This window comes from Mesoplodon densirostris, chromosome 3, assembly GCF_025265405.1.
Source record: "Mesoplodon densirostris isolate mMesDen1 chromosome 3, mMesDen1 primary haplotype, whole genome shotgun sequence".
Classification (NCBI taxonomy): domain Eukaryota; kingdom Metazoa; phylum Chordata; class Mammalia; order Artiodactyla; family Ziphiidae; genus Mesoplodon; species Mesoplodon densirostris.
Genome location: NC_082663.1, coordinates 5469387 through 5494357, shown reverse-complemented (window position 1 = coordinate 5494357; position 24971 = coordinate 5469387). Strand labels below are relative to the sequence as shown.

General features: G+C 46.0%; 1 protein-coding gene across 1 annotated transcript in view; it reads left to right on the top strand.

The window, feature by feature from the left end:
- The window catches only part of NSUN2 (NOP2/Sun RNA methyltransferase 2), a 29144-nt gene extending 5263 nt beyond the window's left edge, over positions 1-23881 (top strand). Inside the window, exons 4-19 of the mRNA XM_060092706.1 lie at positions 2143-2248; positions 4543-4614; positions 5397-5481; positions 6423-6615; positions 8422-8496; positions 9629-9759; positions 12698-12771; positions 13341-13471; positions 13786-13882; positions 16621-16805; positions 17464-17556; positions 18275-18410; positions 19211-19291; positions 19602-19740; positions 20926-20965; positions 22959-23881. Of these exons, the coding sequence (XP_059948689.1) occupies positions 2143-2248; positions 4543-4614; positions 5397-5481; positions 6423-6615; positions 8422-8496; positions 9629-9759; positions 12698-12771; positions 13341-13471; positions 13786-13882; positions 16621-16805; positions 17464-17556; positions 18275-18410; positions 19211-19291; positions 19602-19740; positions 20926-20965; positions 22959-23181 (1861 nt within the window). The 3' untranslated portion in view covers positions 23182-23881. The remainder of the gene's footprint in view (positions 1-2142; positions 2249-4542; positions 4615-5396; positions 5482-6422; positions 6616-8421; positions 8497-9628; positions 9760-12697; positions 12772-13340; positions 13472-13785; positions 13883-16620; positions 16806-17463; positions 17557-18274; positions 18411-19210; positions 19292-19601; positions 19741-20925; positions 20966-22958) is intronic.
- Positions 23882-24971: the final 1090 nt, after the last annotated feature.

The following is a 24971-nucleotide window of genomic DNA, read 5'->3' as shown; positions in this document are numbered from 1 at the left end:
AATGTTTTTGGGAACCAGGTTTTGTAGAAGGTATAGGACTTATTATGTATAGGACTTATTATGTATAGGACTTACAGCTTGGGCAGATTTCATTTTTATCCGTACTTTTCATAGACTAGGAACTGAAAGGAATTATCCTAAAGCATTTTTTAAGAGACCTTGTTTTGACAATCAGTTGTTGAGAACACACCTTATTGTCATGCTGTTTGTGTTCTTTTTAAATGTCTGGGTTGAAGATGATTTATCGTAGGTGTTGTATATACTTAGAGACTGTTTTTCTTAAGAATTTTTTAGGGACAAAGGGGACAGTGGTGCTTTTAATTTATCCTTAAAATATACGACAAGTTTGCAAAATAGGACTTTAAAGACTCAGGAGCTAAATTTGAATTACATAACTATAAATTAAATACAGTTTTTTAAGATTGTTTGATGTTGAAATCTGTGAAGATTTTCCTAAACATTTGTTAGCTCAAAAGAGTTGTTCCTAAAGCTATATAAGAAACCTACTTTCTCATTTTAATTGTCTGTCTTTGTATTTAACTGTCTAAAAGTTCTTAAATATTTTTCTCGTATGAGTAAGAGCTTTCACAATCATAATAACTTAGAATCGAATTTTATTCTTGTCATAGTAAATTTACATTTTAACTACTAGCAATTCAGCCTGTAAGGCACGTGAGGAAATATTCCCTCAGGTTACATCTAGAGACTGATGTCTCTATTTGAACATGAGACTTCAGCGATGTACAGTAAATAGTGGCAGGCAGCATTCACATCAGTGGTGTTTGGTGGCTTGGTAAAGTAGTAACTGGCATGTGTGCTGCCATCAGTCACAGACAGTTTGGGGTTGCCAGTAGACGTTTGTATGTCAGCAAAGGTAGCAGTGGGTCAGCAGGTTTCCTTCAGTTCTACAGCTGGAGCCAACCTGAGTGAACCCCTGCCATTCACCTCTAGTGGGGCCAAAGGGAGTATTTAAAGCTAAACTTTTTGAAATTGTCTGATAAGTATGATTGCATTTTGGTTCTGTATTTTTGAAACAGGTTAAATATTGAAGAGAGAAGCAGGCATAAGAGATAGAAACAAAGCACCGGGACATGTGGAGGGTGGCCGTGAACAGATTCAGCCAGTTGAATCTTCGTTATTTGGTGGAAAGTATTTTTCACATGTATCTCATGGTAACAGGACAGCTGAGCAGTGTCTTCAGACCTTAAGCCTGAGTCTGTGTCTGTCAAGTAATCAGAGTCTCAAGAGCAGTCACATGTGGTGTTTTTCAGACGTTCCGGCCTCGTTTTCATGGCTGTCACCTTCGCCGCAGTTTGACACGTGGAAACATTGTGACCCTGCATTGTTAAGTTGAGCTCATTATTGTCCCTCAGAGTTAACAGTGAGTTCGGTATGATTTGTCACCAAGTGCCACGTTACGCTGAGCGTGGCCCCACGTGTCCTATCTGTGTACTGACCTGTGCAGTTGGAGCTCAGTGGGTGGGCAGGTACAAGCCGCGATGAAAAAGCACACACTTCCTAATCAGTGGTGGCGTGATTTATAGACAGTTCAAATATATTCCCAGAAATGGCAGGAGAAGCTTCATTCTTAGGTCTGTATAAGCAGCGGCCTAGGAGCTCAAATTAATGCACTGGTGATTTCCAAGGTTTTTTGGTATGTAAAACATTTCAGTACATGATTGGACTGATTTGTTTTGGAAATAGTGAAGAACATAGTAAAAAGGATTGTAATCAAACGTTTGTCAAACATTCTAATACCTGCCCTACGGCATCACTTTGATTCTGTGTGACCTGTAAGTAACGCGTCACCTCGTGTCCTCCGTTGGCCCCCGCGCCGTCACGTTAGCTCAACGCAGTGGGGAGCAGCTCAGATCGTGGACACGCGTCACCATAACTTCTCAGTGGTGTCGTGTGCGCGTGTCTCTCAGAGCGCCCGGGCCGCCTGTGCCGGGGCCGCGGGGCAGTGAGAGTGCGCCCGTGTGTCCCAGGGCTCTCACGGGGCTGCTGGCCGTCAGCGGGGACGGCACTGAGCGGCCGGAACACAGCTGCCTGTCTCGTTTGGCTCATGACCTGTATAAGCAAGAAGTCGTGAAGAGGCCGCTTTAACATAACCCATAAATGTTTTGCTTGCTTTTTGGTCAGGTATCCTGAAGAACTTGCCTGGCACACAAACTTAAGTCGAAAAATCTTGAGGAAGTCTCCACAACTGGAAAAGTTTCACCAGTTTCTGGTTAGCGAAACTGAATCTGTGAGTAGATACCCCTACATTTGCTGGTTTCCTTGAAACTTTCAGTGGGCCTTAGCATCAGTCCGGTAGTTTTACTTTAACCATACGTGCCTCTGGGAGTGACGAGGTGGATGAGGCGGGGAGAACAACCCGCTGAAGCGTGTGTGCGCCCCCTGAACTGCTGGTAATTTACGTGGCTGCTATCTCGGCGCCTCTGATCGTGAAACGTCCGTGTGATCGTGAAACCGTCGCACATGCCGGCGTGGCTCCTTGTTTCTGGCCGCTCCGGGTTGGGGTGGCCGCAGCCGGGGCGGGGGTGGGGTGGGCACAGCGCCCTGCTCCACGGGCCTCGCTCAGGAGCAGCTGCCCCGTCTGCTCTCACGTCCTTCCGAGGTGCGCGTGCCACGCGCCTTTCCCGCGCAGAAAGCGATACGCTCTCCCGGCCGTGTGTATTTTATTAAAGTGTTTTCCCCCGCCTTTGCCAGGCAGACAAACAAGACCTAAATGCGACAGCTTCGGTTCTCGTAGAACGACCTCGCCTTCGCCCTGTCAGCCCCTCAGCCTCCCCAGGTTCCCTGATGGCGGTTCAGTCACTGAACTTGTAACCTTTAGCCTCACATCTTCCCCGACAAAATAGCTGTTCCCGCGTGTAACGCATGATTGAGTGAATGCCCATAAAATTGGGATGTTGTGAGCGTTGCAGTTTACTTTCCGTTTTTTTGACATTCTTAATAGTCTCACGTTTAAAATCAGAAGCTGCCCCTTCCGGTTTTCTAATCTCCTTTTTCTAGCCAAGGAAGCCTCTGTGTGCCACCAGATGGTTTTTATTTCTTTTTCACCCGGAGCTTCTGTGTCCAGCTGACAGGATTATCGTGCTTCCCATGTTTCTTGCCTTGAAGCCATAACCAATTTAGAAACCTTTCACCTTGCTCCTTTCTAGTAGCTACTCAGTCCAGGGTAGAGCTGTTCCCTCTTGTGGCTCTGTGTCCAGCTTGGTAACCTGGCAACCTGGGCTCCGCTTGCCTGGTTTCCCACCCCCGTCCCCACCTTGGTAAGGAGGAAACAGAGCTGAGCACCACCACGGGCCCCGTTCTGTGCTCGGGCTCATACAAGAAGGGGTTCTCTGGCTCAGCTTTTAATCTGCGTGGATGCGTTAGAGAGCAGTTTAGGTTCGAACTTCAACAGAGCAGAGGGTGTGTGGGGAATGGAGGGATACGCAGTCCGGCAGGTCGTGAAGAGCTGGGTTTTGGCAGCTTCGAAAGGTAGAGGACCCTGGAGTTTAGCGTTGGTGGCGTGTATGGTAGGGAACCAGTCCAGATTTTTGATCAGGAGTCAGCAGGGTGCCATACTCCCTGGGTTGTGCACAGTTGACTGCAAGGAGTGTCCATGAATCCGGGGACCACCTGCTGGGGTGTCTCGCCAAGGGCCTGACGTCCTCGTCCTACGTGAATGCTCTGAGGGACAACTCGGGTGCAAACAGAAGGCAGGCTCATCAGGATCACAGGTGTAACCCAGAACTTGGGACCTGTGCCCCTGGCGAGGCAGTCACTGTGTAGTCCTCACAGATGCAGTGCTTGTCCGGAAACCCACGAGGTGAAAGGAGCAGGTGTGAGTGGAGGCGCGCAGGGGTAAGACGAGTGACGGCTGCTTGGGTGCCTTTCCAGGACGGGGGCCCCGGGCTCTAAAGAAGCAGAAGCCTCCTGGTAGCTGATGCTTCTTTGGCTTTTTGTTAAGCGTTTAGTCCTAAGCTGTTAAAATAGGGTTGTGATCGACACAAGTGCTGGATTTCACTAAGAAACTTGTCTGAATCTGAACAGCTGTACAGTTTAACAGATGTCCTGACCCACGAGTGAAGATCTAGAGGATGGCTGGTTTAGTGAGGAGTTTTAATCCTTCTCTCTCTTCCACAGGAAACATGGGGGCAGTGGTTGATGGGGACAGTTCTCAGGAATACAGAGCAGGCGTGGGCTGCTCTGGAAACAGGAGAACTAAGAGATAAAACTTACAGTTTCAGCTATGAAACTTCTAACGGGGACTTTCTGTCCTGTCCTGTGCGCGTGTTATACTTGAATTTCTCATATTCTAATGTTGTTTTGATATTTATGGTCATCCTTACTTAGTCTTTTGGTAGCAGCCATTTATCCACTAGTATAAAAATCTGTCCTACTTACTGTCTATGTGATAGTACTAACTTTTGTGTTCTGTGTATAATTATACGGTATTTTCCTGTTGCATTGGAAATAATGCCCAGTATTAATTTTTTTCTGCCTTTCTTAATGCCATTGCTGATTTTTTAAAAAATTTTATTTTCTAAGGGAAACATCAGTCGTCAAGAAGCCGTTAGCATGATTCCACCACTGTTGCTTAATGCTCACCCTCACCATAAGGTATCGTGCATTGAAAAGAAAATTCTGGTGGGTAGGCTACTATCAGTGTTTGTGTCTCTGTTCTGTTGAGACCTTTTTTTCTTTATATAGTTAATCATTTCTGTTTTTCTTTTCACTTTGGGTAAAGTGGAGAATGACATATATTTTATTTGAGGTTCTTTTTGCAATTTTTACAACTCAGTTTCTTTACTTACTACTCAGATAATCTTCAGTGTTCCTGATTGACTAAATCGGTTGAAAATCATAGTGAACATGTATTGAGCACGTGTTGAATGCTGAGGATTGTTCTGTGTTCTTTTTGTGAATCGCTTCACTTTATTATCCGCATACCCTGTGAGGGTAGATGCTATCACTGTCCCCATTTTTCCAGATGAGGGGAAGGAGGCAAAGAAAAGTGGAGCCTGAAGTCACAAACTAGTCATCAGTGACTGAGCTGAGACTTGAACCCAGCTAGCTCTGCCTTTTAGCATTTTGTTATACTGCTTCTCGCACTTAGCATCTTTACTCATCGTCGCTAAATTTATTGCTTTCACTGGTGCCTAGTGCCATTTTGTTCCTATCCCCTGTGGAGTAAGTATCTTTATCCTTCTGTGGTTTGGGGACATTATATAATATTAGGCCCCTGGAAGTTCAGTATAACATGCTATAGATTCATTCTATAAGTAAATGTATTTGGGTTGTGAAATAGAAATGAAAAACTAGTTTTAAGTCGTTCTAAATTAAATGTAGGATGATTGATTTATTAAAAGAAGAACATCAGACATTTTCTTGCTTTTCAGTAGATTTTAGATATGTGCGCAGCACCTGGATCAAAGACCACACAGCTAATCGAAATGCTGCATGCTGACATGAGCGTGCCTTTCCCAGGTATGCACTGGGCTGGTGTTTGAAGGGTAGGGGTGCTACTTTGGTGGGTTGTAGACAAGGAAAAGAGCATAACACAGGAGGCATCAGGCAGATGGGTTTTGTGTCTCTGAAAGTAGAGCTGGACGCTGTGCACACCTGTCACGTATCCTCAGACCCGCACGTGCACTGCGGGGAGAGCCTTTACTTTAGACTTATGTGTATTTTCTATAAAAGCAAGTGGTGTTTCATTTTAAAGCCATAGTAGGTAGATTGCCCTTTGAGTTTTCGGTAGTAACAGTCTCACATTGGGGTTTTTGTTTCCTTTTGACTATTTACTACCTATGTGAGAGGCAGGAGAGTGTAGTTGTTCAGAGCTGCTGTCAGACTCCCTAGGTTCAAATCCCACCGCCATTTAATAGGTGAGTTCTGTGACATTACCAGACATCACATACGAAATGGGACATCTGTCTTGAACTTGGAGGACCTTATGTAAGATTGCAAAGGTCAGGGTCTCCCAGGGAGCGGGTTGACTTGACCCTCAGGAGCCTCGGCCCCTCCCCAGGAAGCGGATTCGCAGGGTCCAGAATGGAGGCCCAGCACACGCGCACTATTTTAAACACTTGTTGGGGGATTTTGTGGTTTTCTACATCTTTCTCCCCTCACCCTCCTTTTTAGTTAATCGTTAATAATGGAAACGTTACTTTTGGCACAGTAATTGGTACAAAGTGAATAATTGTTGAACAGATGAATCTTGAAGTTTTGACATTTTAAGTAACTGTAAAATCCATGCCGAGCCACCTGGTTCCTTTTTCTGGACCACTTCCCCAGTTCTAGCAAACCTGAAGCTCGGTCTTGAAGTTTGCTCAGTTGCCAGTCTCACCTGCCAGCCTAGAGGTGACACATTTCAGGAAATTGCTCCATTTATGCCACCTTTCACCTGACGCACAGTTTTATGTTCCCAGAGGGGTTTGTCATCGCAAATGACGTGGACAACAAGCGCTGCTACCTGCTTGTGCATCAGGCCAAGCGGCTGAGCAGTCCCTGCATCATGGTGGTCAACCATGATGCGTCCTGCATCCCTCGGCTCCAGATGGATGTGAACGGGAAGAAGGAGATTCTCTTCTATGACCGCATCTTATGTGACGTCCCTTGCAGGTACGATTAAGAGGCCAGAAAGCCCAGAGTCCACTCGAAATCACATCAGATACAGTCTAAAGTGAATCTGCACACGGTGCGCGTGCAATTGCACACGTGTGAATCTTGTGGCAACTGGTTTGAAGAGAGAGACACTGTGAGCGTAAATCAGAAGCCAGAAACTCAATTCTAGTGATAAACAGAACGAAGAGATCAGAAAGGGGGTGGTTTTGATCGTCTTAAAAAGGGACACGAAGAAGATACCTGAGAGGCAAGCAGCGTCATCATAAAGCCTCGTTAACAGGCTTTTCAGGATGTTAGTGCCGGGAGCGATTTGCTTGTGCTTACTTCCGGTGAGTATGTAGGATACTTGTCTTAGGATAATACGTGATCACACTGGGCTTCTGTGGTGAATCTTACGTAGCACAGTGAAACTCAGGGGTTCCAACCTTTGGGAAACTCGTGTATTTGTACACATGACTTTCTTCAAATTTTACAAATTTTAGATTTTTAGAGTTTACCTATAAAAGAATCTCATGGCATAGCTGAATAACTGAGTTTTTCCAAAAAGAAGAGAATGAAACGTAAAATGTCTGTTAATTTCCTGGAGGCAGTGACATAGGCACTGGTGTCACACATGTTTAATACCTTCTGAGCACATGACTTCGTTGAGACAAAGCACAAACTTTGTCTCAACCAAGTTTAGTACAAACGCTGCCACAGAACTTTGTTAGCACTAAACACAGTGTTTAAATAGGACACATCGGAATTAAATCCTGTCTTATTTAAACAAGGGGCAGATTAGTGCTGGTGGCAGAACTCATTAGCACTGAGTGTGACTGCCTGTCAAATACCGAAAAGAATTCTCCTTCAAAAAATTGAAATAGGTCATGAGCTACGTTCCTTTCTTTCCAGATTGCAGCTTTTTAGTTTTCCTTTGGGTCAGGAAAACTGATTTTTCCCACCCCTGTGTTCTTTCGATCACAAATATCATACAGTGAGAAAGATGTGACCTCATGAGCTCTGAGTTGTAAGCTGAGGGAATTAGAATTTAAGCCACCACCATACAAGCAAGGGATGTCATTTGAAAGCAGTTGTATTGTATAGGACGTTTCCATCCTGCAGACCCTTTGCCTCAAGGACGTGTGACTAGACCATCAAGGAAAATTTAATTTTACAGAGAAAGCCAACAGACACAGGAATTACTCAAATTCTGAGTAGATAAAATTCGACATAGACAGAAAGATTAATTGATCAACTCTGTATTATGGAATTTACATGTAAATGATTTCCATTAAGTAAAAGCAGAAATTAAAAAATGTTTAAATCTGATATATAGAAAAATCTTGGTAAAGAAATTAAATTGGCTTAATTGAATTTGCCGTGGAAATGCTTTATGAGTGTAAGTTTATCATTATTCTTGTAATTCTGATTAAAACGTTACTGTTGATTAGCCAAGTTTCTTTTCTAAGTAGCAGGATCAAAAGGTTCTGTGTCCTAGGTCTGAAGATTAGTTTTGCTAGTATTTTTTCTCAAATGGAAACAAATTACTACCTTTTTGTTGAGAGAGGTATTTGTTCTTTTCAAATCTTTATTTCCTTATCGCATTGAAATGGAAGTGCAATTAGTTTATTGTACTAGAGTGTCCCCAAAACAAAAATAGAAAGTTTATTGTAGCTTGTGAGAATTTAGATCGTTTTCTAATTGGTGTTTATAATAATAATAATGATACCTATTTTGTGATTTATCTTGAATATGACATATTTGTTAAGCTGTGATCATCTTACCGGTACAGAGTTTTAAGTTCTTAAATATCTTTCTTTGCAGTGGAGATGGCACTATGAGAAAAAACATTGACGTCTGGAAAAAGTGGAGCACCTTAAACAGCTTGCAGCTGCATGGGTAAATAAACTGTGTAATTGGTAGCCCTGTGTGACTAAGAGATTAGTGAAGGTTCATGGTTGAATTACCTGGGCATCCAGAGCTTCAGCCGACTGACTGTAATCCTCTGAATGTTAATGGCCACCTTCATGCGAGTTTGCTGATTTGTCAGAAGTAGTTGTTTTTAAAACCTCTCAAGAGTAGGAAACTGAAGATTGTATACATTTCAGGTATACATTTATTGAGAATGCCTTTTATAAAAGTTTCCTGTAACATTTCAAACATGTGTTTTCCATGAAATGAACATTTCTTACTAATATTTCTCCTCTCTGTTTTCAGTTCTTTTGTATTGAATTATTTTGCTTAACACTTTGACCTCTCAGAAATATGTTTTGGTTGTCTTTAAAGAAAATTTGGAAAGTTCTTAGCAGTGAAAGGAAAGAGAAACTCTTATAACTCAAAGATAATTTCTGTCATGCCTGGTGTATTATAGTGTTTCTCCATTCAGAGAGAAATAGCTGTTTTGATTGTACTGTCTACAGAGCTTTGCTTTCTTTTTTTCACTTAACATTAAAATTATACAAATAGAGAACTATGGGTGATCTGGAGGATACTAATGAATATTTACCATAAATAACTTCAGGAAATTTTCTTTCTCTGTTAAAAACTTACTACTGTTTTTGTGAAACAGGCAATTGGGATTATAATGTACTAAGAGATACAAACTGCTCATGGAAAGAAAAAGCAAATATTTCTATAAGTATGGAGACTTCAATAGTGAAATTTAGCTAATGTATTGAATTCAGTTGTTAATCAGCTTTATGCTTTGCTTGTTGGCATGTTGGGAAAGGTTAACAGAACAGTAACAACATTGTAGTAACAACATATAGTAACAACATCTATAAATAGGTGCTTTTTAGATAAACAGGGAACATCTTATGTAGGGTTACTCTAACTTCGCTTAAAGTCTTAATATTTTTGTTGTTTCGTATATGGAGTTTATATGGGAGTTGCTCACCTTACACGGAGTGTTTTATATTTTACTATGTCTGTCATAGAATTTGTAACGAATATCTGCTACAGTCAGTGCCTCTGACGTATGTGCCGTGCGGATGTGCTCGGCACATAGGGTGACCTAGTCTCCGGCCCTTAGTTTACAGCTGCGGATTGCAACTCGGGGCGCTGAACAGCTAGTGGAAGGCGGCAGGATGGTGTATTCTACGTGTTCACTAAACCCCATTGAAGATGAAGCAGTCATAGCATCTTTACTGGAAAAGAGTGAAGGTAAGTGCATGATGATCTTTCAATAAGAGTATGTACTTTTCAAACCTTTATTGCTATAGTGTATTTTTCTGTAGGCTTTTTCTATGTTTGCTTGTGTGATTAGCCTATAGACCCTAAAATGAGGTATCCCTGATTAAAAACATGCTTATATAATGGGTTTCTTGTATTTCGTGAATTATGCAGTTGGCCCTTTTTGTTTCTCTGAGTTTGAAAGGTTATGTCAGATCCTTACCACACTGTTGCATTTTTTTAAAAATTGTGGTAAAACTTACATAACTTAAAAATGTACCATCTTGGGCTTCCCTGGTGGCGCAGTGGTTGAGAGTCCGCCTGCCGATGCAGGGGACGCGGGTTCGTGCCCCGGTCCGGGAAGATCCCACATGCCGCGGAGCGGCTGGGCCCGTGAGCCATGGCCGCTGACCCTGCGCGTCCGGAGCCTGTGCTCCGCAACGGGAGAGGCCACAACAGTGAGAGGCCCGCGTACCGCAAAAAAAAAAAAAAAAAAGTACCGTCTTAACTATTTAAAAATTTATAGTTTGATAGTGTTGACTGCATTCACATTGTTGTGTAGCCAATTTCCAGAGCTCTTCACCTGCTAAATGGAAACTCTGGCCCCATTAAACAACTCCCCAGTATCCCCTCTGCCCCCCACCCCCCATTATTTTTCTGTCTCTGTGACTTTGACCACTCTAGATATCTCCTTTGAGTGAAATCATTACAGTATTGTTGTTTTGTGACTGACTGGCTTACCTCTTTTCGGATATTGTCCTCGAAGTTTACCCATGTTATATAATATATCAGAATTTCCTTCCTTTTTAAGGCTGAAAATATTCCATTGTATGTTTAGACCATATTTTGTTTATCCATTAATCTGTTGATGGACACTTGGTTTTGCTTCTGCATTTTAGCTGTTGTGAATAAACGCTGCTTTGAACATGGCTGTACCAATAACTCTTTTAGACCCTGCCTTCAGTTCTCATGTGCGTACACACAAGTGGAATTGCTGCACCAGATGGTAATTCTGTGTTTATTTTTAAGGACCCACCATACTGTTCTCCACAGCAGCTGCACCATTTTATATTCCCACCAACAGTGCACAAGGGTTCCAATTTCTCCACATCCTCGCCAGCACTTGTTATTTATTTATTTATTTTTTTGTGGTTGTTGTGGTTGTTTTTTTGTTTTGTTTTTTGATAGTAACCATCCTAATGGGTGTGAGGTCTTATCACACTGTTTTATACTGAGGGACCAGACAGGTTGTAAGAACATTTCATAATGTTTTCATGTTTTTGCTGAAATGTTAACCTTTCCGTCAGTTTCTCCTTAACAGAAATAATTGGAAATTTCAAACTAACTACATTTCCAGAATAGAATGCTTCCGAGTTTTCTACTTGTGTATGAAGCAAGTTGAAATGCAGATGTCGAAACAGGTGTGCATTTCCTGAGGCGGTATCCGAGACCGTCTAGGCTTCCGTTACATTCTTAGTGGCCGAGTGATCTCTGTGCTGTGTGGTCAGCCCTCTGATCGTTCGCACCTTTGGGGTCTTTTCGACCTGAATTTACTATGTTGTGTTTATTTTGTTTTGCTATACTTACATAAAGATGTGATTTCTGAACAGTGTTTCCTGCATGGTTATCAGCTCTACATTTTTGATGGTACTTTATTTTGAAAGGCGTTGGAGGAGGAGAGCTGTGAGTGATGTAATTTGATAGTAAATTTAACTCTTAGTGTCCTGTTCTGTAATTACTCTCTAACCAGGCAGGTGGGTTTCCAGTCTCGGCTTTGCTCTCACAGCCATCTCTGCACGTGGTTGCTACAGACCACACTGTAGATGTCTCATCCCCGTCCTCCATCATGTGTAGACGTCACGTAGAGGCATCATGTGTGGACGTGGCTTCATCAGACAGTAGGCCTTGGCTGGGCCTTGGACTCGGCAGTTGCTGGGGATTTTGACTGGAGAGGCTGTGGTCCCCACCTGGAAGTCCTCAGACTCAGCTGGGGGAAGGGTGGCCGATACGCATTCAGTCTACACGCGCTGGGCCAGTGTTGGCAGCTTCTGACCCAAATGCTGGCAGAAAGTCACTGCTGAGCCCAGGGCAGTGTTTGATTGAGAAAACCAGTTTTCGTACACTTGCACTATTATTTCGTGTTGGCTTTTAAAAGCCAGACTATTTGGATGTACTAGTGGAGGTCAGTATGATGCTTTTGTCAAAGGTTTCTTACCGTTGGACTTCCACCTCGGGGATTCTTTCGCTCTATTTTCACGATTGCCTGCATTTTTCATAGCTTCCAGGGAGCTTATGTTGGATTTTCCTCTTCCTGAGACCGTCTGATCTGTCTGTGGTCTGTGGATGGTAGTTCATTTGAGAGGTTTCCTGCAATGGCCCTAACTTACAGCTTCTTGTAGTAGTGCTACTGTAGACACAGTGGTTTTTTTTTCTTTTTATAAATTTACTTTTTTATTTTTGGCTGCGTTGGGTCTTTGTTGCTGCGCACGGGCTTTCTCTAGTTGGGGCGAGCGGGGGCTACTCTTCGTTTTGGTGCGCAGGCTTCTCATTGCGGTGGCTTCTCTTGTTGCTGTGGACTTTGTCTCGGACGTGGTGTGGACTCTGCAGCTCGTTATTGCAGCAGCTTTACTGGGCTGTCATTTATGCTCGTAACATTCACTTGTTCTAAGTGTGCAGTTCAGTGATCTGTAGTGGCTTCACTGCATTTTCGAGAAGAGCTCATTTGCAGTCACTCCCTGTTCCCACCCCCGCCCGCCCCAGGAACCACGAACCTGCTCTCTGCCTGTGTGGATCTGCCCTCCGTGGACATTTCCTGTAAATGGGATCATACAATATGTGATCGGGATCATACAATATGTGATCTTTTATAATTAGCTTCTTTCACTGGGCATGATGTGAATTTTTGTTTTGTTTTTTGTTTGATACATAGGTGCCTTGGAACTTGCTGATGTGTCCTCTGAGTTGCCAGGACTAAAGTGGATGCCTGGACTCACACAGTGGAAGGTAGTCTTTCTGCAAGGACTCTGACTCAGAAGGGCAGACAACTTGATAGACCTGTTAGACTTGTGGATGTTTTAAAGCACCCACAGTTGGGTAACTTGAATAAATAGTACATTTGGTTATGCAGCTTAGAATCAATTTCAAAATTATGTTCAATGACAAATGGTATGATTACGCAAATATTTCTCTCTGGCACTGGAAAAGTTTTCCTGTCTTTATTCTGCAGTTAGAAGTCAGCTTTGTTTATTCTCATCCCCATAAGTATAGTTTTGCTTTTTTTCTTTTAACTGGCTGGAATTCAAGCCTTGTTTCCAATATGAAACAATTCACTTTTCAGTTTTAAACGAGGAACAATCTGAGGCTTGTTTTAAAAGAGAAAAAAAAAAAACCCACATGGAAAATGAAATTGCTGCTTTATAGAATGATTGTCCTGTTTCATGGAATAAAAGGTTGTCTCATTTTTATTTTTGCAAACAGTCCTCGCTTTGGAGAGAAATAAGAATCTCCCACTCTGACTTTTCCTATTGTTAGGTGGGGCTGGTAATCTAGAATCCCACCCTCTCGTTCTGCAGGTGATGACGAAGGATGGGCAGTGGTTTGCAGCGTGGGATGATGTTCCGCACAGCAGACACACCCAAATCCGGCCTACCATGTTCCCCCCGAAGGACCCCGAGAAGTCACAGGCGATGCACCTAGAGCGGTGGTGAGCTTGTGGGGAGGTGGGACCTCTGGCGTGTTGTGCGTGGTCTGGGCTGCGCCCATGGCTGACCCCTCGTGTGTGAACTTTTCAGCAAGTAAGGTTCTCAGGGCCTGAGCTGCAGGCGTTGAGCATTTGTAAATAACAAAAATAAATGGCTTGAACCTGATTAGGTAATACTTGGCCACTATGTTAACTTTTTACACATCACACGTTGACGATTCTGTCAGTGAGGGTTGGGTGAATATTTACAGCAAAAGAGTGTATTAGGATCAGTTAAAAAGGGTAAATTGTGTGGTTTTTTTTTTTTTTTCTTTCAGTCTTAGGATATTACCACATCATCAGAACACTGGAGGGTTCTTCGTGGCAGTATTAGTGAAAAAGTCTTCAATGCCATGGAATAAACGTCCCCCAAAGGTAAACATCTTCCAGAGCAATGTAGCATACCGTGCGGTCTTTTTGTGCAGTTGAGGCAGAAGCTGTCCGAGGTCAGTGGAGGGTTTCTGTGTGTGAGGCGGTGATGGTGGTGTTCTTAAATTTAAATTTTGAGTTTTCCAGAAAGCAGCCGTGTCTTATAAGGGAGGTGGAAAAGGCGGAGTTGGGAAATGCATTTCTTCTTTATCTTAAATCCAGTTCTTTAATAAAAATTGGAAAGTCATAAAGACGACTGCTCTGTGGTTTAGTATCAGAAGGAACCCCCGCAGGCCGGTGGTGTCTGTGTCTGCCTTCCTGTGGGTAGTTTTCAGTCGGAACAACTCTGCCAACCTCAGGCCAGCCCGTCTTTGCCTCGGCCATGAGAGGTAATGACAGGCTGTCCAGGCCTGGCTGAAGTGGACGTAGATAGGGCCTGACCTGTCAAACGAACCTCAGCCGCCCCCTGGGTTATGTAAGGGAGGCCATGAAGCCGAGGGGTTTGGAGAGGGCAGCCTTGAGGCTTGACACAAAGTTGCCATGTGATGCGCTCTCCTCCCCTTTTCAACATGGGGAACTTTGTTAGCGTGTCCATCAGCCTTCCTTCCGTTGCCGTGGAACATGGCCTGGAGTCACAGTCCATGCTGGAAAGCGAGGACAAATAATGCTTGGCCTTTGGAGAAACAGAAAGGAAACCATTTTCTGGGGTATGGCTAATCCAGACGAATGCTTGGGGCACAGCCTCACACTGAAGCGATGTGGCATTTGCGGGCCGTCGCCACGGCGCTTGTGAGGTTGGAGAGGTTTTCCCAGAGGCGGAGCCCCTGGCTGTCACAGCCCCTCACTCCCAGTCAGGAGTGGGGCCACGGGGCCCGGAGCAGTGCTCCGTGCCTGACACATGAACGCCGGCCACACGGTAACTTAAAGTTTCTTGCAGCCACATTTTAAAAAGTAAACGAAAAAGTGAGATTAATGATATTGTATTTATCACACTATAATAAAATGTGATGTTCATGCAATTAAAGTAAGTTATTAGTGAAATAATTTTCATGCCTTCGTTCCGAGATTTAAAAACAGTGTGAACTTTCACTCTAAGAAGCATCTTACGTAGCACCGGTCACATTTGACAGGGTCAAAGTGCACGACTGGTGCTGTACTACAAGGGTACTGGTCAGAGCCTGTCACATATGTGTACTTCAGATTCACTTGCACTTGGGGCTGTGTTGACATTTTTGTCTCGTAAGTGGTTTTGAGCTTTTCCTTCAGTGTGCCACCTCTGATGTGGCATCTTACTTTTTAGAACTACTTGGTATCATTTGCTCATTTAAATCTTACTGCTGCTTCTGTCTCCTGTGAGTATGTCAGTTCCTCATTCATTTAGCTGAGAAAACCTGTTTTGGCGGCCTGACCTGTGAGCTCGCCCAGCGTGACTCTGCTGGGGCCACATTGATAACTCAGATTCTCAGTCTTCAGGACACCCTTGTCTAGTTGAAGTGATGGAGCTTGTAAATACTGTCAGAATTGGAGCCAGAGAGAGCCATGCTGACAAAGTACTGTTGGTATCCTTGTGAGGGGGCGGGATTAGATCTGGGTCATTGCGATGGAACAGAGAAAGCCTCCTGCACAGAGGGGCGTAGGAGACAGGCTCCGACCAGCAGGCCCAGGTGGGCATAGAAAGGATGCGTACCTTTGCTAGCCTTGTCAAAGGGTTTGGGAGTTTGTTCTTTTTTGCCTTTTTTTTTTTTTAAAAAAAAAACCAATTAAATAGAGTACATTTTCTGGGAGGCAGTGTTGCCTAGTGTTAATAGCTTTAGAACCTTACCAACTTATCCACTGAATAGCTTTGTGAACTGAGGGACATGTTGAACTTTTCTGTGTTCAAGTGTCCTAATTCGTAAACTCACTTCATAGGGATTGAGAATTAATCACTTTTACCAACCTTGTGACCTGTTAGAAAGGACGTGTAGCTTTAAAGAATTTTATTAAGTTGAGGTGTAATTGACATACAACATTATATTAGTTCAGATGGATGACATAATGATTCTGTTTGTATATACATAGTTACAGAATGTTTTTCCTTATGGTGAGAACTTTTGAGATCTGCTCTCTGAGGAAGTTTGAAATACGCAACAGTGTTATTACCTGTAGTCACTGTGCTATGTGTTATGTAATAGTTTTTTAATATAAGATCTTATATAAAATACACATAAAAAATTAAAGTAAGTGAAACGTTTTGCACATCCTTAAAGCCAAATTTATACTCTTATCCCGGATCAGAAGTTCGTTTTTCTACAGGTAGTATCTCGGTCCCTAGAGGTGCACTTTATCTTTCTACTGTCTTTCTTCTAATCTCCACAGCGGTCTATCCAGGGGTCCTGGGAGAGTTCCCACTGTCCTTTATGTATGTCTTTGTCTCCTCGGCCCCAGATAGTATGTTTGGGGCAGCATGCGACTCATCACGCAGAGCAGATGCGCAGCAGCATTTCTGAGTGAAGACAAGCTGGCGTTGTTGGCCTTTGCTAGGAAACAGGAAGTTAAAACTAGAGTCAGTGCCCATGAATTCTGCTTAAAATAGCAGATAGATTTAAGACACTTGTTTTTAAAAAATTCTGTGGTCTCTCTTTTGTACATGAGATGCTGTATTCATTTGGATGGATTTTGCGACGTTTTGAGTTCCTTCTTTTCCTGTATCAGGGCAGAGGAGGTGGTTGTCTGAGTTTAAACAAGCTTACCCCCTGTTCCAGCTGCAGGGTGAGTCTGCAGAACCGCGGGGGCCTGTGCAGCCGGGCCCCGCAGATCCCATGGGAAGGAGCATTTCCCACCCCTTGGAGCTGGAGAGTAAACCGGCCGCTGGTATTAGCGACACAGGAGCAACTGAAAGAGCTGAGAATTTAGAGAATAATGGAAATAAGAAAGATGGTGTGTGTGGGTAAGAAACGGTTGTGTCTTTATTTTATTTTTGGCTGCGTTGGGTCTTTGCTGCTGCACGCAGGCTTTCTCTAGTTGCAGCGAGCGGGGGCTACTATTTGTTGCGGGTGCGGGCTTCTCATTGTGGTGGCTTCTCGTTGCAGAGCACGGGCTGTAGGCATGCGGGCTTCAGTAGTTGCAGTACATAGGCTCAGTAGTTGTGGCTCGCGGGCTCTAGAGCGCAGGCTCAGTAGTTGTGGCACACAGGCTTAGTTGCTCCATGGCACGTGGGATCTTCCTGGACCAGGGCTCAAACCCGTGTCCCCTGCATTGGCAGGCAGATTCTTAACCACTGAGCCACCAGGGAAGCTCAATGGTTGTGTCTTGATCCTCACGTTCTTGTGTCTCCCCAGCCCTCGTAGATTAAACAGGAACCCAGAGCTCTCTCGGGGGTGGTTTTGCAGGGGTGAGAAGGTCCTTGCTGTATAGGACACGGTTCAGTGCTGATGACCCCCGTGGTGGATGCCGCTGGCTGTCCTCCGGAGGGAAGAGACCTACTTCCCTCCAGAGCCCGGGCGGCACGGAGCTGGGATGAGGGCTGGGTGGGAGGAGGGATGTGCTGTTGGGATTTAGCGGTATTCCTCCAATGACAGATTACCTCGTCTCCATTCCCTTCTCAGTCCTCCTCCATCTAAGAAAATGAAGTTATTTGGATTTAAAGAAGATCCGTTTGTATTTATTCCTGAAGACGACCCATTATTTCCACCTATCCAGTAAGGATGAATTCAATGTTTTAAATTCTTCTTTTAAATTTACCGTAGGGTTCAGTGCACATGTGGTCACATTTAACTGTAGTTTTTCATTTAGCCCCTTTTTAACAACGCATGTCAGAGCTGGATGAAAGTTTAGAGGGTGTTTACTGAACCCTTCAGTTTAAGGTGAGCAGTAATCAGAGAACCTAAACCACCCAAAGGTGTAGATGATAGAGAGATGGAGAACTCTGGACTGCGGCCAGGGCTCCCCGCCTTGTTCCCGGCTAGGAAACGAGGAGCAGTGGGTCTGGGTGGGATTTCCAGGTGGAACAAGGTGCTCAGGATAACAGTCTTGGGTTCATCTCTTCCTTGTTTGTCGAACTTAGTATCTATAAACCAGATGGTCACTTACATTCATCGTGTTGTAGATAACGGGTCCTTTGCCGGTGTTTGTAAAAATCCCTCCTAAAAAGCCCGTGAGGCAGGTGGGTGCTCTCGGGTGTGGTGTTGGAGCAGCAGTTGAGGGGAGAAGTTGCACCTGTTGACGCAGGTCCCAGGTCTAGCTGCGCTCAGGCGAGGCTCCTGGAGGCCCAGGTGAAGCGGGTGCAGGTGGGCGTCCACGGCAGAGCGCCAGCACCCGTAACCACAGCAGCTTTGAGAAGTGGGGTCTGTCGGGGAGACCAGGCTGCCAGTCACATTCTGAACGGAACTCTCGTAAGCAGCCCTGTCTTTTTCGCAGGAAATTTTATGCTTTGGGCCCTTCCTTCCCAAAGATGAACTTGTTAACTCGAACCGTGGAGGGGAAGAGGAGGCAGCTCTACATGGTGTCCAAGGAGCTGAGAAACGTGCTGCTGAACAACAGCGAGAGGGTGAAGGTACCGCTCGCCCAGCCCCGGGGCCCGCGCGCTCAGCGTGCCGTGCTTTCGCGTCTGCCCGGACTCGGTCGGGAGGGGCCGGCCCTGATGCGGCCCTGCCAGTTTGTCCGCCGTGGGCAGGGGCGAGCCAAGCTGCCCGGGGGCCTCAGCTGCTGCCAGGCACAGGCTGCCCGGCCACGTCCAGTCCGCCCCGCTGGGCTCACGCCGTCTGCGTCACGGGGGACCGACGTCTGCCTGCTGCTCCTGTGGGCGCTTAGCTTTATTTGTTTTTTTCCATTTTCCTTAGAATTTTTCCACTTCTGGGCCCTCTTTTCATTTGCTTTACAGTTTTCCCAGCTCATTTCCCTCTTGTCTGCTTGTTTAATGCAGCTCATCTCTGTGTGGTCTGGAGGCCCCCGAGGTCAGAGTGTTCTCAGGACAGTGCTAGGCCATGAGGTGCTGTCTTTCCTGTCCTCCCTCTCTTGGGTGTCCACTGGGGCTTCCAGGCTGACAGTGTCCTTGCTCCCGATGGCCCGTGGAATGTGTGCTGACCTATTCTTGTGTTCTCAGAGGTTCCTGGTTTTAACGTCTATTGTAATTATCAGTCCATATAAGCCACAGAAACCAAAGCCATGTGAGAGTATCGTTGGGCCAAGAGAACGTCTATTCTAGTCAGATGACTCTTGAAGTATTTTCCACTCCTTTTTTCCTCCTTTTCCGCAGCTACTTAGAGCCCTGTCTCCTTGTGCTAGAAAGGAGTATTTTAGTCGATTATCCTGACTTTCACGTACATGCATTTCATCTGATATTTTCCATCCCAGGTTATTAACACTGGGGTTAAAGTCTGGTGTCGAAATAACAGCGGTGAAGAGTTCGACTGTGCTTTCCGGTTGGCGCAGGAGGTAAGCGCAGCCGGTGGGGCGGCACGAGCCGCGGAGGCGTGGATGGGGGATTCTGAGCCGGCCTGGCGGGTCAGGACCACTGAGCACCGGGCTGGCTTCTGCCGGGGGGGGGGCTCTCGAAGACACTGAGCTTTCCCGGGGCGCCAGGGTGGGGCTGTGCTTCCTGGCGTGTGTCCCGTGTGCGTCACTGGCGTCCCGCCTGCCAGGGGCTGTGGAGAGGGGAGGGGCTGCCGTGAGGGGAGGGCTCGCCTCACGTGCATGGGTGGTGATTGCTGCCATTCGTAATGGCCACCTCTCTTTATTCCCACAGGGAATATATACCTTGTATCCATTTATTAATTCAAGAATTATCACCGTCTCGATGGAAGATGTTAAAATTCTGTTAACCCAGGAAAATCCATTTTTTAGAAAACTCAGCAGTGAGGCATACGGCCAAGTCAAGGACATGGGTAAGCAGTTTGACTGGCGCAGAGACGTAACTTGTCCTCGTACACATAGTGAAGATGTAGGTGTTCCTGCTTGATGGAGCTTTTCCACCTTTATGTATGTTGTGACTCTGTTCTTGGTGCCTGTGTCGATTTCAGAGGGATTTCTGGAGACACCTGACAACCCCTTTCGTTGAGGGTCAAGGGCATTGCTGGAGCTGCTCTCCTGCCCCGAGCCAGCCTCCCAGGGTCACCTGTGCAGGTGTCAGGGCCCAGCCAGGCCACCTGCCAGAGCCCCAAGCTGCCCGCTGTCACTCGGGCAGCCAGAGGGCAGGTCCTCGCACTCGGGTGTGTCTGTGTCTTGAGGCCAGGAGAGATGAGCACAGGCTGTTGGCTTGGTTTGACACCTTGACCAGCCCCCGGCAGTGAATGTGCATCCTTATTCCTTGCCCAAGGTTCCTGCTGCTCTGTGGGTAGCGGTCACATCCTTGCTTTTCTGTTTCATAAACTTCCACCTCGAATCACTGAGTGACGTTTCCTCCTAAGAATACAAATAATTCCACCTGGGACTCTAGTTCTGTTTTTCTTTTCATTCTTGCTTGCTTTTTTATAACTTATTCCTTACTTCCGGCTCGATTGGATGAAAAGGGCACAAATCAGTCATTGAAGTTACGTGGTCTCATGCCTCACGTTCCGGCCTGAAGCCTGAGCAGTCGGAGCTCGCCGTGCCGAGGCGTCCTCGTCTCCCCAGGCAGGGCTGCGTTCAAAGTAGGGATTGCTTTAAAGGATGAGGGGACGTGTGTTCTCTTTCTCTTTTAATCCTACATTTGGACGACCACAGCATAATTTTTGACAGTTTTTGATGTGGTGTTCCATGCTCTTTCTGGGAGTTGGAGCAGGTATTTATTTAGTCTTGAGTTCTGAGAATTAAGCAGTAGTTAATCCCGACCTCCCTGCTCCTGAGAGAGGCTTGCTGAGTGTTGCAGTCTCTCAGTGGTCTGACGTGAGCCTCTCCTACACTGTCCCCGTGACCCCACTTGGTGCCTGGCTTGCGGATGGCGTTGTAAATTTAGACGGAAAGCCCTCTTTTCTGCCTCAAGACCCCTGAGACCAAGAGTCTAGATTACTATTCTCTGGGCACATCAACGTGCACAGCAGAGGTGTCCCTGCTGGCAGAGCTCGACCAGTGTGTGTCTCTTTCTCTTCCAGCCAAGGGCAGCGTCGTCCTGAAGTACGAACCGGACCCCACGTAAGTGAGGTGCTCCAGCCATCGGAGCCTCCGTGTTCTTGGCGGTGGGGGGATGGTGGGTGGTCTTAGAAGCCTTTTATGATGTTCCCCTCAAACAGTACTGCGCAAATCTTAGAACTGGAATATTCTCGTATATCATGAAGATACTCTTGATAAAACATTCCTTTCAAGTCACGTGTATTTTTATTTAGAAGATAAAATGCAGAGTCCTATTCTCTGTGCCCCAGAAATCTAATTCTGACTTTTACCTTAAACAGAGGAAGTGTACAGATAGGACAGTCAAGAGAGGTTGAGTTCTTCCACCTCTGCTGTTGGTTCAGCTGGTGTTTGTGGATCACCCGTTAGGTATCAGGCAGTGTTGCTCTGGGCCGGGGCATGGCGGCCCGGCCCCCGTAGCTAGACTGACAGCCACCTCGGGAGCACGGGACCACTGCTCTGCGACACCCCTCACACGGGGAGCAGGTCCCGCGTGGTCAGCACTTGCCAGAAACAAGACAGAGGACTTGGGTGTCGGGCCCAGGGGTCCTCAGCAAGGGGGTGGCAGAGTCAGCGTTGGCATCCCCAGACAGGTTTACATTTAACAGCTGCCCCTGTCAAGTAAGGCACCATTTCCGAAGGAGGAGATAGAACAGGGTCTAGGCTGGAGAGGGGTTTGGGCAGCTTCTCTGGTAGGCAGGACCCAGCTGGACAGCTGCCTGGGTGGAGTCTGCACAGGAGGCCAGGTCCCGGCACCCAGCATCGTCTGCGGGGAGCAGCCTGGGGGGGCGGGGACTAGGAGTAAGATGGCAGGTGGGTTTTAAGGTAACAGTGCTCATGTGGCCCACGTAGAAAACTGTAGGCTGTTTTAAGATGCGGGTCCGCTTTTCCACATATGCTGGTTTCTACTAGTTGAAGTACACAAGTTAAAAGACAGGGGGAAAGACAGCTTCAGGAATTAGATTTTTTAAAGAGGAAGACAATGGGAGTATGGGAATTTTCTGGTGTCTTCCTGTCATCGTTTTTTTACCAAACCACTAAGAAAAGGAGATGTGTTTCCATCTCTTTTTCTTAGTGGTTTCCTCTCTTCCTGGTTCAGGCCTTTCTCTTCTCTTTTTCTGTTTGTTTTTTAAGAAATATGATTGAAATGTTTGTTTGTTCCTTGCACAGCCTGTGTCACTGATGCCTGGCATCAGGTAGGCTTGGGACACATGTTTACTTAAATGAGGGCTTTAGGAGCCTAAAAACTAGACCAGGGTCATGTTTGAAAGAAAGTAAATAACAGTATGCATGGTACACGCTGATACGCACAGTGCTTGATAAGGGGCACGTGCGTAATACAGACAGTAGCCGCCCTCCCAGTTAGGAAAGGGGAGCTGATGCCACCTGGGAAGCCGGTTGCACAGGCAGGGTGTTTGGACCCGGATGGCACTGCTTGCCAGACACAGGCAGGCTCGGTGTGCCGGGCGTCAGACTGTTATGGGGGTGGGTGACCAGACCCAATTCCGGGAAGCACTGAGTCTGCAAAGAATGGTGGTCCTGGCTCCCGGTCCTGGCGCCCCACGCGGCTGGCGCTGTTACTGTGGGCCCAGTTACCCGGCCTCCACAGGGCCTCAGTTTGCTCACCTGTAGACGTGGGCAGGAGCTGCAAGGAGCCATGAAGGACAGGACAGATGCCTGTTGGTGGGTAGGGTGGGCATACAGATAGCTCTTCACATTGGTGAAGATGCAAGTATTTGGAGATTCTAACACTGCAAGTGTTTGAAATCTGCAGATTTGGGGGTTATTCCACTGTGAGTTTTTAGAAGGAAAAACTGACCAACCTGAGGGCGTTGATACTCTTCAGGACAGGAAGAAGAAAGCTGGTTTTCCTTTGAGAGACGCCTCCGTAGAATCACAGACTAAAGTGCCTTCCCCGTGGCTTGGGGGTGTTTTTGGGGAGCAGTTGTGAGTCAGTACTGCCTACGGTGCAGTTAGGAGGATGTTTAACACTTACCCGGAGCCGTTCTGTTCACAGGAAGCCGGACACGCTCCAGTGCCCCATTGTGTTGTGTGGATGGCGGGGAAAGGCCTCAATTCGAACTTTTGTGCCAAAGAACGAACGGCTTCACTATCTCAGGATGATGGGGCTGGAAGTGTTGGCAGAAAAGAAGAAAGAAGGGGCTGTTCCAACGAGCGAGAGTGCAGCCAGCCCTGGGGCTCCGGAGGACAAGGTGGGTGCTGAGCAAGGGGCAGAGTAGCCGGCCAGCCGGATGCCGCCACAGGCAGTGACCCGGCGGCTGGCCTGCCCCAGTGCGCTGGCTGCAGGGGCCTCCACCTTGGCGTCGCCGCTGAGACGAAACCCAGGACTACTGACTGGTGAGACACACGTCTGTAAAGACTGGGAAGTGACGGAAGGTTAGGTCTGTGAATGACCCCCGGACTCTTTCACGTGGAGCGTATGGAAGGTATTTTTTTAGCTTGTTAGAATTTCCCCATTTCTTTGGCAAAGTTGGGTCCAGTATGCCTGTTGCCGTAATAGACTTTCATTGTTAAAGTCTACCAAGAAATATAACTGCCCTGGCAGAAAATTTCAGGTCCCTTTTGTTATGCCTATATTGGTCTTAAGGCCTAGTGCTTCTTTTAGGCATTCTTTTTTAGAGAGAATCTGTAACTACGTGTGGATTGTTGGAAAACTGTACTATCAACTTTAATCATTGTATTACGTTGCCCATTAGTGCGACATTAATACACAGTGGGGTTAATATCTGAGGTCTCAGATGACTTCTGTGCCTTTGTAATAAAAGGTAAAATAAACTTTCTCACAGTAAGAGCTGTACTGTGAATTGTGATATTAGTCATGAGGGTTTTATGTGCTTTTATTGGAGTACCCTGCAATTTTAATTTTTAAATGGGTTTTGGGATCCTTGGAAAGTTTAAATAAAGAGTCATTAATGAAAATGGGTATGTGTACGACTCTAGTGTTTACTCCAGTTCTTGAGGCAGAAGGAACTAACTGATTTTGGGGTAAATGGAAACATTAGGATTAAAGCCTTCTTAGCTGGTGGAAGGAATTTTAATGTGAAGACAGCTTTTGAATAAAGTCAGTAGTTAGGCCTGAAAGCGCTTGAAGGGCTTTCTTGTGGGTTTACCTTTTATCCTCCAGAGGGCGGTATTGACCCTCCAGCTACAGTGAGCCTGATTTGGGTGGATAAAGGGTTGCGTAGCAGCTTGGGAACCATCTCCAGTGCTGAATGGGCTCCCTCGGGCACCGTGCTGACCAGGCAGGAGCTGCGCAGCCATTTCAGTTAACCACTTACCAGGTCCCTGCTATGTGTCAGGCGGGGTTCTGGGTGACACATCACGACAATCAAAATTTCAGAAGCGAAGAGTATGGTGTGGTGAACCTTCACGGCCCTGTCATCTGGCTTTCACAGTGAATACAGTCTTATTAATACCCACCTTTTTATATTATTTTGAAGTAAGTCGTGTCTAACATTTCAAAAGATAAGGACCCTTTTTCTTTTTAAAAAATAACCTTGGGACTTCCCTGGCGGTCCAGTGGTTAAGACTTCGCCTTCCAGTGCAGGGGGCGTGGGTTCAATCGCTGGTCTGGGAACTAAGATCCCACATGCCTCATGGCCAAATTACCAAAACATAAAACAGGAGCAACATTGTAACAAATTCAATAGAGACTTTAAGAATGGCCCACATCAAAAAAATCTTTTAAAAAATAAAAATAACAAATAACCTCAGGGGCTTCCCTGGTGGCGCAGTGGTTGAGAGTCTACCTGCCAATGCAGGGGGCACGGGTTCGTGCCCCGGTCCGGGAGGATCCCACGTGCCGCCGAGCGGCTGGGCCCGTGAGCCATGGCCGCTGAGCCTGCGCGTCCGGAGCCTGTGCTCCGCAATGGAAGAGGCCACAACAGTGAGAGGCCCACGTACTGCAAAAAAAAAAAAAAAAACAAACCTCAATAACTTCACACCAAAAGCAGTAACAATTCCTTAACATCAAATAACTTACATGAAAATTCTGTATACTGAAAACTAT